Here is a 14,485-nt window from a genome sequence, read left to right as displayed (position 1 = left end):
TCCAAGAAACGTACCCTTACTAACAGCACCTATAATACAATATACAACGTATTCGTATATTAATCCTGGGTACGATTCCAATCCCCAGTTAACATCAGGTTCGGATAGCGAAAATACCAGCTAAAATAACTGCCCAGTCCCCGAGCAGTCTTAAAAAGAGAACAAGGACGCAAACAAGGGCAAGGACGATCGATATCAGTTACTTCAATGCCACGTTATTAGATAAGGAGCTACAAAGTGGACTAGCAGGATACTTAGTCCCCCTGGTTTGGTACCTCTAAACCCCTGTTTTTATATAGAAACGCCTTGCCTTGGATGTATCTACTTGTACTCTATCCGCTGATTTCCCTGATGCTATTGGTTTATTTGGATCCGCAAGTACACCACACACAATTAAACAGGGGTTGGGGTGTACATACACCAGTGATGAATCAGCAAGATATCATGCAAATCACGTGCACACTATACCCAATAAAGCATAATCAAATCCAAGGATGTCGCGTTCCTTTGGCGCCTTGAGGTCAGAGGTGGTCTGTAAGCTTGCCAACCTGCCTGGCTCTGAACTTCCCCATCAAGAACACCTTTCTCTTTTCCACCACCACCATCATCGCCATCCGTCCTGAACCCAGGTCGGTTCCATTGTTACATATCGACGTCGCGGCCGATTTTTACTCCACTTAGTCTTTTGCCCGACGAACATATTCAGAGCTCGCGGAGCTCCCATCAGGCATCATGGTACAAACTCGTCAACTACCACCGAAGCTCTTCCCAGGCTAACCATAGCAATTGCAGGGTCAAAATCAATCCGGAATGAGTGGCGGAGGCGAAGGTCGGGAAGACAAGGATAAGAAGGTACGCCGGTTGTCTCGCTACACCCACGCTCGCCGAATACCATACCTGGCTCGGCTTCCGATGGTGGCATCTCATCTAACCCTTCTTCGCAGAAGCAAAAGCCCAAGTACGAGCCGCCTCCTCGCCCAACCACCCGCGTTGGCCGCAAGAAGAGAAAGGCCGGCGGCACCAGCGCGGCGGCCAAGCTCCCCGCTGTCTTTCCCACTAGTAGATGCAAACTGCGCCTACTCCGCATGCAGCGCATCCACGACCATCTCATCCTGGAAGAAGAATATGTTGAGAACCAGGAGCGTCTGAGGAAGGCCAAGGCGGCAAAGGAGGGATCAACTGCCGGGGCCGAAAACGAGCTCGACCGCCTCGCTGACGAGCGAAGCCGCGTCGACGACATGCGCGGCAGCCCCATGGGCGTCGGCAACCTGGAGGAGATGATTGACGACGACCACGCCATCGTCAGTAGTACCACAGGACCTGAGTATTATGTTAGCATCATGAGCTTTGTCGACAAGGACCTACTCGAACCTGGCGCGAGCGTTTTACTACACCACAAAAGTGTGAGTGTCGTCGGCGTTTTAACTGATGATACCGACCCTCTCGTCAGTGTCATGAAGCTCGACAAGGCGCCCACCGAATCCTACGCCGACATTGGCGGTCTCGAGACTCAGATCCAGGAAGTGCGCGAGTCGGTCGAGCTACCCCTGCTTCACCCCGAGCTCTACGAAGAGATGGGCATCAAGCCCCCCAAGGGCGTTATCCTTTACGGTGCCCCAGGAACTGGAAAAACACTGCTGGCCAAGGCCGTCGCCAACCAGACTTCGGCCACTTTCCTGCGCATTGTGGGCAGTGAGCTGATCCAGAAATACCTTGGTGATGGTCCTCGTTTGGTCCGGCAACTGTTCCAGGTATGATTATTTCCCCTTAAGGCGGTTTGGTTTGTACGCGACATGACGGCTCGGCTAAGTATTATGTTTTCTTGTCTGTAGGTTGCCGCTGAGAACGCCCCCTCGATTGTCTTTATCGACGAGATTGATGCCATCGGCACCAAGCGATACGACTCGACTTCGGGTGGTGAACGGGAAATTCAGCGAACTATGTTGGAACTCCTCAACCAGCTCGACGGCTTCGACGACCGCGGTGACGTCAAGGTGATCATGGCCACCAATAAGATCGAAACTCTCGATCCTGCTCTCATCCGACCCGGCCGCATTGACCGTAAGATTCTGTTCGAGAATCCCGACCAGAACACAAAGCGCAAGATTTTCACCCTTCACACCTCCAAGATGTCGCTCAACCCCGACGTCGACCTGGAGGAGTTCATATCCGCCAAGGATGACTTGTCCGGTGCCGACATCAAGGCCATCTGCTCGGAGGCCGGTCTCATGGCCCTCCGCGAGAGGCGTATGCGCGTTCAGATGGCCGATTTCCGGGCCGCGAGGGAGAGGGTCCTACGGACGAAGCAGGAGAGCGAGCCCGAAGGCCTGTACTTGTAAGGTAGCCTATGGCTGTGTATATCAATGCTTCCAGGATGATAGAGAGCTGCGATGGGAGTGACAGGAAATACATCTGGTGGTGCCAAATACGTTCGAGTGTTGCTCCGTGTGTCTCGTTCTTCCATGGGGTCTGTCAACTAGCCCCCCAAGACTTACCTTGCGCATACGTTGCTACTCGTTTAAAACATGATGATCGCCTAAAGGTGTTCCGGCTTTTACCACCCGCGGTGGGAACTAGTAGAGGACGCACGTACTTGCGCTCGGACAAGGTCTGAGATGAGAAGAATACCATAACTAAGGAAAGGAGTAAAAAAGGTCAATACGCCGGAGCCGGAATATATGGCAGAACAGATATTCTCTGCATGGTTATAGAGCCAGCAATTCATTAACATGAGCACTGCCAAATCTTCGCCCCATTCGAAAATCCTCGTATGCAGACGCTTATCTGCCCTGGCAACGACTGGGGCACTCATTGCCCCGCCGAGAGATCTCTCTCTAATACAAATGGACTCGTAGCAGGCCATGCTATCCTCTCCAGGCTTCTGCATATCAGATCATCTTTTTCTATCTAGAAGCATCTGGCTTTATCAGGCATATTGGCAACCTGAGGAATCGAAACCTGACCAGGTATGTGACGAGAGGAACTCCGTAGAGTCCCCATATGCACTTCTCTTGCTTATGTAATGTGTGACCGGCCGAAGCCGCGCAAGGGGTAAAGACGTCACGCCGTTGGAAGTGGCTGGTGTGGTCCCGAAAGCCTTTATCCGGGTACCTTATCGTCAGGGGTACACAGGTACATGCGGTAGGTACACCCATTCCTCGGACAAATATTCGCGACACCTCGATCTTGCTGCTTCATGCGTCGGCCTACCCCCGCCGTAGGTCCGTTCCCAAAGCTTCGTTTCCCTTCAACAGCCTCATGCGGCCCTGTCTACAGAACTTGACGGCCCAGAGATGCCTCCAGAGACATCATGGACTTTGTAAGCTCGCCTCCCTTCAGGCTTTCGGCCATCCGCGTCCGTTGCCTGCACATCTAACATCAACTTCGTTCTCTGGTAGTGGACGCGCCTCCTAGGCACACCACTCTCGTCGAGAAACTCGAGGAGAGATGATGCAAAGAACCCGACGAAGCGGCTTCATCGCTTCGACAAAGAATTTAATCAGATCTTGGTATGCCGCTCGTTCTTCCCGGACCTACAACTACGAGGATCAAGTCGCCCACGCGGCCGTGGAGAGACGGGGCGCGAAGATCGTACTGACTCGAGACGTCTCAGCACCTGTGGAGGACCACGTCGAACCTCGCACAAGACGACGACCGTGCCGAAGCGATTGAACTCCGCCTTCATGAGCTCACCAACATCCTAAGCGACGAGGCGCGGAAACCCCTTCCCCATCCCTGTATCCAATACGCTGCCAAAAAGCAAATATACGTCCCCATTGGCAAGATCGCGACCACCTCATATAATGAATGGATCATCAAGGAAGCCGTCAATCTCTTCGCGACCCTCGTGGAGACAGACCAGGAATCTTTTGTCTCTACTCCTAGCTTCTCGGCAAGCGTGACGAACTTCCTCGTCCGCATCACGGGACTCAATAGCATACGGCTCGGCTCTGACACAGAGGCCGAGGTAGTCGAGCTCGCGTTCAGCATCACGACCAAGATCCGCATGGACCGCGATATTCTCCCCGCCTGGTTTGAGCCCGCGGTGGACCGGAACGATGGACGAGCTGGACCCCAGTCGGCCGCTCAGGACAAGCTCGAGAACTTTGTCGGACGCACCCAGAAGCAAGACTTTCCCCTTTTCTACATCCTGATGGACTACATCCACCATGAGGGCAAAATCGGCGATTTTGCGCGCACCGGCCTTCTATACATCATCGAGGCGGCAGCAAGCTCCGAGTCGCTCGAACAGTGGATAGTCGAAAGTGATCTCTCGACGCTCATGGCCACCGGCCTGGGAGCATTGTACAGCCAGCTGAGCCGCAAGCTCGTCATCGACCATCTTCCTCATGACCTTCCACCCGTTCTCGCGCTCTCTGACTACCAACACCCCGTGTCCAATCAGGAGATTGTCAGCTCCTGCTCGACCGAGTTCCAGCTGCACCTGCAGACCTTCCTTTCCCACCTTCTCTTCTGGCAGGATGTCCTGGAGCATTGCAAGTCGGTGGAGATCAAGCAGACGCTGCTCGAACATTTCCAGGTGATATTTCTACAGCAGTTGTTGTAGGTGCCCCTCGGTGTTCACCCCTTGACTGATAAGCTTCCTCGAATGCGCTGACGAGAATAGATACCCCTCACTTCTCGAGTCGTCCGATATTGATGGCGGCTCGTCCGTTGCAGTCCTGACCTACTTGCGACGAATTCTCGAATCCCTAGACCACCCCGACATGGTCCATCTCATTCTGCACTACCTCCTCGGGCTCTCAGATCGTACTTCCCCTGACTCGGCGGACGATAAGACGGCAATCAGCGACGCTCGCAAGCGCAAGTCGATGGACCTCGCCTCGATGCTGGCACAGACCCAGTCGGACTTGACGGCGACGCCTCTCTTGTTCAATCTCGTGGACCTAATTCTTGCCTGCCTACGGTCACAGAACCAACAAACCATTCATGTCACCCTACAGCTCGTATCAGCCATCCTCAAGAGGCATCACCGCTATGCCGTCATGACGCTTTTGCGAGCAGAGGGCGTCGTGGGAGAAGCGGCACGTCGGACGGCAGGCGCGCATGAGCAAGAAGTCGACTTCCTCGTCAACCTGGCGGGTTGCATCGGCGGCCGTGACAACTTCGACGAAGTGTACGAAAGCATTTTGAAGGACACCGTGGCCCGGCTAGAGGGCCACCCCTGCTCATTGAGGCTGGTGGCACCCAAGCTCTCCGCCCACAACCACCAGCTCCCAGCCGTTCCTGGTGGTTTGCCGGGTGCGCCCCGCAGTGTCCGCGAGCACACCTTACGTCCTGATGATCCGCTGCTCAACACTTTGCTGGACCTCATGGAGACGTTCTTCTTGAACCCCGTCGACACCAACCTGTCGCTCACCGACACCATCGTGAACCTGGCCACTTGCGGGTACATGACTATAGAAGGCTGGCTTCTCCGACATCCGAAACAGTATACGTACGATGAGCGACCCGCCGAACCTACCTCACCGACGAGTCCAACCACCTCTCCTGAGAGTTTGCCTATTGATACGGAGTCCCCGATGGGGGCTGAGCTGGAAAAGATCAATGCTATCAAGGGTTGTAAAAGACGTCCTCTATGGGCACCACCGACCCTGCCGCGTCTTCTGACTCTTTTACAAAAACTGTGCAATCAGGTATCGGAGTATCGTGGATCCATCCCCCGGTTTGACGATCTTCTTCAGCAGCGACGAGAGGCTTTCCATACGACCGACGCAGCTCAAGTGCCAGCGACGCCCCGCCCTAACCATAAAGCGACTCCTCACCAACAGGGGCCCACTCTCACACCTGATGGCGCGAGCCCCGACGCGGTATCCCCCGGTAGCGGATCACCGGCGCGACCCTCGGGCATTGAAGGATTCGCACAGCGGCTCCTGTCCGATCTCGGCACTCCCAGCCGGGGGACTAGCAGCCCCCGCGGATCAGGCGCCGTAAGCCCGTCGCCCAGAGCCGGATCCCTGACTGGCGGAGGAAGTCACGGCGTTGCGACCTCGACGGGACGGCCGACTCCCCCACCCAAGGATTACCCGCCGCACTACGAAGTTCGGGCGAGAGGCAGCGAACGAGTGCGTAGCATGTCTCCCGGTAGCGGCAGCGTGAGAAGTGCCGCGCAAGATGATGTGGTGACAAGTCAGATGGCGGCGTTCGCCGCTGTGGATCAAAGCATCCTGTCGAGGCGAGTCGGGATCCCGCAAAACGTGGAAGCGATACCCTTGAAGCTGGAGCGGGTTCAGGAGCTCTTTGGGGCCGAGCAGGCGACGCCGCATATCCCGCCTCCCAAGGACGACGATATGCAAGAGGACGAGGGGGGGGAAACAGAGGGCGAGGACAGTGGCGAGGGAGACGAAGGCGAGCACAGGGCAAAACAGGACGGAGATGATGAGGTAGGGGAGCCGGCGGAGGACGGCGAGCAAGACGAGGAAGAAGAAGAGGATGTGCGGATGGCATCCGTATCACATGTCCTTACCAACATTCTGATATTCCAGAGCTTTTTGTTGGAGCTGGCGGCCCTGGTGCAGGTGAGGGCGAGCTTGTTCGACGAGGTGCGGTTCGTCTGAGATTTCGGGTGGTCTTTACCTGAGCCTCCCTCCGATGAGGTGCTGGAGGCTTCATTTAGCGGCGTAATTTCACAGCCACACTGTTCGTCCTTATGGGTTTAGAGATGGAGATGGAGCATGCATCGAGTTTCGGGGCATGGGCGCAGGATGGCATATTCCGCTGTGTTACATTCATAGGGGTAATGGGCTAGGAGTCAGGATGCTCCGGGGCTGTGCGAATTTAACATTTTAGATGTTGTAGTTCTTAAAGAGCCTCCTTGACGCGTGGCTTTCGCTTCTTGATTCGGATGCGTCGTCGATCACGCTGCGTGTAAGGGAACAGGAGAAGACTGAAGTCGTTGGGATATCTTACACTGTGTACATACAGCGTACAACAAAAAAGCGGATTACCTAATTTGCCAATCGATAGTCAGTGACGTCGACGCGTCACCAACACGAATTCAGTCCAGCCCAACATTGAATGACTGCGTACATCGGCCCCAATTCCTCCACGGACAAAACTCGACGGCACGAAACGATCAGCGTCTCAAACATCGTCTTTACTTCCCATCCGCCAGCAGCGTAGACCCCTTGAAGTCACGGTCAAACGTTACCGTTATCAAACAACTGGGGCTACCCTTTATCCCCAGCCACGCGTTCCCCCGCCCTATAACGCCATGACGCCCGCATACGGTAAACGGCCAACCGACGACGATGCTCGTGGCGTCTACGCCTTCAGCCGACGCCAGCTCGACCGCATCATCAGCCCGTCCACGCGCCAGAATTTCTACGCCGCGACCCTCAACTTTGCCCAAGAGCGACCCCTCTTTTTCGTACGTTACACCAACCTTCCCCCTTCTCCTTTTTCCAGGTTGTTCCACCCACGGCCGTCTTTCTCGTCGATTTTTTCCCGAGGAATATCAAGGCTGCGATGGATATGTCCAATGTGCTGACACAGCGGGACCACAACGAAAAATAGGCCTTCGTCCTCTTTCAACTCCTCTTCTCCTTCCTCCCCCTCGTGACCTTTGCCGTCTTTGCGCTCTCGCTCGCCACGCTCGCACTCGGTGCGGCGATCGTATTCTCGCTTTTCTGGATTGGCGTCGCCTTGCTCGTCCTCGTGCCGACCCTGTTCTTGACCTCGTCCATCGGCCTGCTTGTCTGGGTTTGGGCCGCGGGGAGCTTCGTGGTCGCTAAGAGGCTCTGGGCGCTCGCGGCGCACGCTCCTTCTCATGAGCGGGGGGGCTACGACGGTGTGTGGAAGAGTGAGAAGAGGGGGGCGGATGAAAGGAATGGGGCGGCTGAAAGGAGTGCAGGTGGGATGAATGAGAGTGGTGAAGCGAATGGGGAGAAGACGGCGGTTGTTGTGAAGAAGGAGGAAGACTCGTAAGGGACTTTTTATTCATTTCATATCCTCGTGGACATGAATTGGCGGCATTGAGACACGGCGAATGGGCATATGAAAACGGCGAGAGGACCAGCAAGGTGGCATGGATTATTTGACGACAGAATGACCATTTGCTTTTGCCTTTGGGCTGGTACAGTTATGGAGATCCATGGGTATAGCAAGCTTTATGAGTGGGACATGCAAAGCAAGGAATAGGCCATGAGCTACAGATTTATATGCCTATTAGACGTTATTCTGGCATGGTATCTGATTGCGCAGCTCGATGGTCAATATCGGCCATATCGGAAGCGATGTGTCTATGAAACTTCCCCAGGTAACATCCGACTTCCTTACAAGTTCAGCCGTGGAGGATATGACCAGCAAGGCTCGGTCGTATTTCTTTGCAGGGGCAGGAACCGTAGATGCATACTATCACGAATATCCATCCTTCAGTGAATGCACGTTGTAAGCAGTGGTCGCCAGGTAGTACGTCATCCCGGAATTGAATTGGGTACCGAGACGAGGATGCAACTGCTTGGAGTGGGTTAGGTATGTGTCGGTAGGTAAGACTTGTTCTGGATTGGGAATAGCTGCGATGCAAGGCGCAGATCATCGTCGCGATGTGGGGATCCCGAGACACACCGAACGACACCGAGAACTTGCTGGCTCACCGAATATAGTGGTGAGCCTCCGTCTTTTCTTCAAAGTCTCTTTAGTTGTCACATTTATTAGGGAGATGCTTTGATGATAATGGTAGATAAACATGTATGGAGTTGTGATCTAAGGTTGCTTCCCCTGACTATAGTTGTTCTCTTCTTCTAGTCTTGTTCCTCCTTTATTATGAGGTGTAAAATATTATTACAGAATTACTCGGAGCCATTAGCTATTGCTCACTTGAAACATTGCTTGTTGATGCGTTGGCTTGTCTATCTCATTGCCTTTCTGGATTGGAGTCTCTAATATTCCCATGTCAGTCCACACGTATTGAAGACTGTGGTGGCATATTTGTCTTAACAGCAAAGGGTCTTCCATCTTCTGAGTCTTCCATTCCTCGATATAATGGTACCTACCCCCTTTCCTATCATAAGGCTATTAAGACTCTTTCAATCATAGTCCTCATCATCATCCTCCCCATCATCATCGTCGTCATCTTCATCCTCATCATCATCGTCGTCATCTTCATCCTCATCATCATCACCCGCTCCCTCCTCGTCCTCCTCTTCTTCATCATCGTCGTCATCTTCATCTTCATCACCCGCTACCTCCTCGTCCTCCTCTTCGTCCTCCTCTTCGTCGTCGCCTTCGTCGTCGCCATCCTCCTCCCCTTCCATTTCCGCTCCTTCCTCTCCATGGTCACTGCTGCCCTCTGATTCTTCATCAGCAATGTCCTCGTCGGGTTCGGGTTCCTCTTCCTCGGAATCGTTCGAACTTGACGACGAACTGCTTGCGACTGATTCTTCAATGTCTCCTCCTCCGTCTTCCTCATCCTCGTCTTCTTCTGGCTCGTCTTCTTCTGGCTCGTCTTCTTCTGGCTCGTCTTCTTCTGGCTCGGGCTCGGGTTCCGACTCGGATTCCGCCTCGGCATATTGCGACGCGAATCCGCGATCGAGGGTTGTGCCCTCGTCCTCCGCAAAGCGGTCGTCAAAGTTACGGTCTTGTGTGACTTCCTCGGACTCTTCTTCGTCCTCCGAGTCGGATGCTTGTACAATATTAGCATGTGACCTCCAAAAAAAAGGAATGGGGAAAGAGGAAACTGAACGCAAGAAAAAGTCGCGGAGAACGTACCAAGGGCGTTGGCAATCAGCGCACCGCCCAGTGCACCGACCGCAATACCTCCCGCTGCGCCCAGCAGAACCTTTCCGTACTTGCTGCTCTTTTTCTTCTTCTTCTTCTTCTGCTTCTCCGCATATTCGCCATCTTCATATCCAAAGGCCCTGTCCTGGCTCTGTTCGTACGGATTTTCGTGTCCCCGATCCTGCTCGTATCCGTAGTGCTGACTACCGCCGCGTTCGTAATAACCCTCTCCTCCGGCATCCTGTCGAGCCTGGAAGGAGTTATCCCAGTAACTCCGCGCCTCGCCCGTCGTGTAACCGTCGAGATCCCTTTTCTCTTCATCCAGGGCAGCCGGGTCATCTCCTCCGTCGTCTCTGTATCTGTCGTATGGGGATCGGGTAGGGGCCTGCCACTGCGACGCACCCGTGATTTTGTTGACAAAGTACCACTGGCCGTGCCGATCATCGTATCGCGCTATCCAACCTTCGGGAACCGGTGGCTCTTCGGGCTTTCTCCTCTCCTCCTCTTCATCATCTTCATCAACCAGGCTATCCTCATCGTCGCCGTCGCGTCTCTCGGGTCGAGGAGGGTAAGGCTGGGGAGAGTATTGAGAATAAGATGGGTATCCGGGAGAATACGAGTCGTCGGGTCGTGTAGCAGTTCGGACAGGATCGCTGGTGGAATAGTCCAGGTGTGATTGTTTGTATTCTTCTTCTCCTTCCTGCGGTCCCCCTGTGTATCCTTCAGGAGGCGCGCCAAAGTAACCCCCGTCGTAAGCCGAGTCATCGTGCGTGTATCCGTAGTCCTTATGACCTGGGCATTGTTAGAACATGGCCGACTGTACCCTCGTATGAAAAACACAACATGGAAAGCACGAGATAGAGATAGAGATGCGGCTGACCTTGGAGGGGCTCATCCGGATCGTCGGATATGTCGAAGATGCCCAACTTGGAGGCTATCCGGCTCACGTCTAGGAAAGACATGACAGGGTGCGGGGAATCGGGGACCAGGACGTGGATGTGGGACGAGTAGGTCGACTTGTCTCAGGGCCGGATTCCAAGTTGGCCGAGCTGCTTGGAAATTGGCGTGCCAATGGTGCACCGCTGCAGTCTGTACATGAAAGTTGGAAGTTCCTGGTCGCCAGTCACCGGGCAGGTGGGATGAAAGACGGGCTCGAGGAGGTTGACAGCATGGCGGGGTAAATGGGATGTCAGGCAGGAACAGCATGCATTGTAGTAGAAATGCCCAACCAATATCTAGAAGGCGCTTTTTTTCTTTGGTCTGCGGGCAGGTGGATCAGATGCACATGCAGTGTTACTCTGAGTCGTTGCACGGGACGCCGATTCTGATCTCCAGTGGCTAGGCTACCTGCAGGCCCAAGCCCCTGTTTTGCTCATTTGAGGATATTCCCACTAAAAAGCACGTTGACACCTAGAAAATCCAGCCACATGTTGGTGATTGGCAGGGTATAACATATGCCTCTTATAGTTAGCATGAGCCTGAGTAAGACGGCAATGGAAACTGTATATGGTTGTCGAGGAGCCTAGGAGCAATACTAGAGTCCGAAGGACTGGGTAAAAAGTAATAGGAGTTGGGAATAAGTCGAGGCAAAAACTGTCGAGATAAAGCAGGGGTTGAACTTTACCCACAAGTCCCTGGGGTGGCTCTCTGTAGTGCGATGGACTAGGCCGACCGCCGACCGAGGAGGTACGGGTGCTAGGGTGCATATAGCATCAAGAGGGCGTCCCGGGGTGTATCTTTACTCGCACCGAGACCCCTATACGGCGGGCACCGATAACAGCGTGACCGGCTTGTGTCCCATTTCTATCGGTGGACGCTACACCGTCGCTTCTCTGGGAGAAGCCGGCCATAGTCTGTCGCGGAACTCGCTCATGAATTTTCAAGTTAACTGGCTTTACGTTGGTAGCCACGCCAAAGCCAGACGACGGAGGGATTATGAATCACCGGATTAATTAGTTAATATAGCGCGATGCTTTTCGCTGTCCTTCTATCATAAGATAGATGTTTGTACAACTTTTCCCGTGTACCTTACACGCAGTGATGCAACCTTCTAATGACAAGATATAAGCCACCAAGTAAAAGCAAGGCGGAAGGGGTATGTGGCGCCAGCCCAGGGCGAAGAAAGCATTACGAGGGTATAATAATAAAGGCATTGGGTATAATAAGGGGGAGTGGTTTTGCAAGTCAGTCGAGGCGACATGTTGTAAGTGGTGAACATGGTAGGGGATGACGGCAGCGAAAACAAGAGTTAGCTCAACGCCTTCTTGCGCACATAGGGCCGGGCGATGGGCCGGGCGCTGACAACGCGGCCATACTCATCCTCGACAGGCACGGGACCAAGGGGCCCGACGTAGATGTTCATTATGTCGGTGGTGTTCATGCCGGCGGGATGGATCGACTCCATCTCTATGCGCATCTTGGACTTGGGCCGGCCGTCCCTGACGCGGCGCTTCTCGAAAAACACGTAGGCGCCGTAGTACACGCACGAGGTGTTGCCTGCGGTGGCGCCCTTCTTGGCGAGGAAGTCGTGGAGCTGCTTGGACTGGATCTTGCGCGGGGCGGGGAAGCTCTTGGCGATGGCGCGGAGGAAGTCGACCTGTCGGATGCCCGGCCGGCGCAGGAGCGCGTGGATGTTGCGGCGCACCTCGTCGCACGTGTCGTGGACGCGGACGGCGCCCTCGGCCTCGCCCGGCAGGCGGACGCCCGAGACGTCCAGGTCGTCCAGGCCGTCGTCGTGGCGCGCCTTCTTGGCCGGCGCCGGCTGGTGGAGGCCCTGCAGCTCGCGTTTGCGGAAGAAGCGGCACGCGCCGTAGTAGACGTCGCTGCCCACGCCGGCCTCGGGCCCGCTCTGCTTCATGAACCGCTGGTACGACGCCGCCGAGCAGTTGATGGTGGCTTGGAACTCGCCCACCCGCATGGTGCCCGACTGGATGAGGTTGCGGATCCTGCCGCGGATCTGGTCGCACGATTCCCACCCGAGGGTGTCGTTGAGTCGAGGGTCGTCGTCGTAGACCTTGCCATGAGAGAGGGTTGTGGGTTGCTCGAAGACTTCCGACTTGCGCTTCCTTGATGTGGTGGTTGTTGAAGCGGAATATACGTGGGTTGTGGTCGGAGTACAGGTGGTCGTTGACGTGTAAGTGGTCGTCGTCGTCGTCGTCGCCGGGGTGTAGGTGGCGGTGGTGGTTGTTGGGATTAGAGTGGTGGAGTAAGGACTTGTGCCGGGAGGATGAAGAACGGGGGCAGAGAGTATCGACGACGGGAGATGTGCATGCGGTATGCTCCCGGAGAAAGTTTTGATAGCCTGGACGGAATGGTTTTCATTTCCTGACGGTTCGAGCAAAGACGCCTGTAAATAATTCAAGAGCAAATGTCATTAGCAAGGTTTTCAAGAGTGCCAAGGCGAGTGGGAATACTAAGGAGTGACGGGACCGTACGATGCTCAACAGTGTGCTCGCCTGAGGAAGAGGGTTGGGACGAGAACTCTCATGGCTGGGTGGTGGGGGCTGCGTGTCCGTTTCCCAAGGCCTCCAGGACCGCATTGGAGGACGGCTGTAGAACCGGGACTTGAATGTTGGTGTGGTGCGGCGGGCTAAAGGGGGAACGACGGCCCAGCAGGTGGAAGACTGATTGGAGGTTCGTGGTTTCGTGATGGCGCTGATACAGTGAGAGAAGGTTTTGGTAATGATATAGCAGTATGGACGATGCTTCGAAGAACACTGAGATGTCGGTACGATGGGCGTATTCGTAGATCGGGGAACTAGATCGACAAGTAGTCTCGGTAGTTGGTGATGGAGTTTGGTCTCTGGGTGGGTGGTGAGTTTATGCGTATGCTTCTCCACTAACACTAACACGCTTTGGGCTGTAATTGACTGTAGATTGGTAATTTCAGCCCATGTGATACTTTTTTTTTCTTCTACACGTGTGATCCGCCTTTTGTGGTCGAATTGACGTTGTGTAATGGAGGCATATGTCGAGTATGGACGCTTAATATCCAGTACACTACCGAACCCCCTGTCCCGTGCCTGCATAAGTGTATATGGCCCACTCGTGCACACACAACACGTGCTGTGAGTGTACAACGTACTTGTACATAGAGGTACCGTGATGTATCTCATGTAGCCATTGTATCCGTACAAGTACCTTCGACCGTTAGGTCCACAACGGCTGGATCGGAGCCAGAGCCGCGGAGTTTCAACCCCCTCAGCCAACCAAACAAGGTCGTCGACGAGTACCTTAAGCCAGAAGAAGGCTAGCGTAATATGCCGAGTTACGTACAGTGAGTAAGCAAAAGTGGCGATTAGGCGACCCACATCCAAATGTTATCACGAGAACCTTATTTTGACCCTTCGAATATAAATATAAATAACTTTACGAATACTACTTCTAAAATTTCGGAAAAATTAGATTTATAGAGGGGAGTAACCGTATAAAAGGAATATCTAGTTATATCTTTTTAATACTTCGTGTACCACCCCCTAGCCGCGATATAAGCCTTAACCCTTCGCGGCATCGACTTAATTAGAGCCTATAGAAGCTCCTCTTTAAAATCGTTCTATACCTCCTCCGCGGCCCGGCAGAGTAATTCGTATAACGTTATCGTAGAGCCTATCCGTGCTAGACTAGGATTCCGTAAATAGATCCTCTTTTTTAGTATTTTCTATAGGTTTTCGATAGGATTAAGATTAGGCGAATACGGCGGCTAATCCAGGATAGTAACTTTATTCTCTAGACCCCACGGTAGTAACTA

At 54.0% G+C, this 14,485-nt stretch overlaps 5 protein-coding genes across 5 annotated transcripts; 3 read left to right on the top strand and 2 right to left on the bottom strand.

The window, feature by feature from the left end:
* The first annotated feature begins 550 nt into the window (after positions 1–550).
* ACRALDRAFT_1046446 (uncharacterized protein) lies at positions 551–2,718 on the top strand. The gene is made up of 4 exons (XM_071015449.1): positions 551–735; positions 793–852; positions 945–1,751; positions 1,833–2,718. Exons 1-4 carry the CDS (start codon positions 733–735, stop codon positions 2,337–2,339), a joined length of 1,377 nt encoding a protein of 458 aa, XP_070879379.1. The 5' UTR covers positions 551–732; the 3' UTR covers positions 2,340–2,718.
* Positions 2,719–3,398: 680 nt separating this feature from the next.
* Positions 3,399–6,578, top strand: ACRALDRAFT_1027579 (uncharacterized protein; the record flags this gene model as incomplete). The annotated part of the gene is made up of 3 exons (XM_071014822.1): positions 3,399–3,509; positions 3,614–4,563; positions 4,628–6,578. Coding segments are annotated over 3 exons (3,012 nt in total), but the record flags the coding sequence as incomplete, so codon positions are not given.
* A 448-nt stretch (positions 6,579–7,026) lies between these two features.
* Positions 7,027–8,461, top strand: ACRALDRAFT_1059809 (uncharacterized protein). The gene is made up of 2 exons (XM_071016109.1): positions 7,027–7,390; positions 7,537–8,461. Exons 1-2 carry the CDS (start codon positions 7,235–7,237, stop codon positions 7,945–7,947), a joined length of 567 nt encoding a protein of 188 aa, XP_070879377.1. The 5' UTR covers positions 7,027–7,234; the 3' UTR covers positions 7,948–8,461.
* Positions 8,462–8,794: 333 nt separating this feature from the next.
* Positions 8,795–10,942, bottom strand: ACRALDRAFT_1073755 (uncharacterized protein). The gene is made up of 3 exons (XM_071018145.1): positions 10,619–10,942; positions 9,730–10,530; positions 8,795–9,643 (listed from the first exon to the last, which is right to left on the bottom strand). The coding sequence occupies exons 1-3, from the start codon at positions 10,698–10,700 to the stop codon at positions 9,048–9,050; spliced, it is 1,479 nt and encodes a 492-aa protein (XP_070879376.1). The 5' UTR covers positions 10,701–10,942; the 3' UTR covers positions 8,795–9,047.
* A 1,044-nt stretch (positions 10,943–11,986) lies between these two features.
* Positions 11,987–13,853, bottom strand: ACRALDRAFT_1078892 (uncharacterized protein; the record flags this gene model as incomplete). The annotated part of the gene is made up of 3 exons (XM_071018830.1): positions 11,987–13,084; positions 13,582–13,607; positions 13,823–13,853. 3 exons carry the CDS (start codon positions 13,851–13,853, stop codon positions 11,987–11,989), a joined length of 1,155 nt encoding a protein of 384 aa, XP_070879375.1.
* Between the last annotated feature and the right edge of the window lie 632 nt (positions 13,854–14,485).

The sequence above is a fragment of the Sodiomyces alcalophilus genome (genome assembly GCF_042370955.1).
Source record: "Sodiomyces alcalophilus JCM 7366 unplaced genomic scaffold ACRALscaffold_1, whole genome shotgun sequence".
Taxonomy (NCBI): Eukaryota; Fungi; Ascomycota; class Sordariomycetes; order Glomerellales; family Plectosphaerellaceae; genus Sodiomyces; species Sodiomyces alcalophilus.
This window is presented reverse-complemented; position numbering and strand designations above follow the sequence as displayed.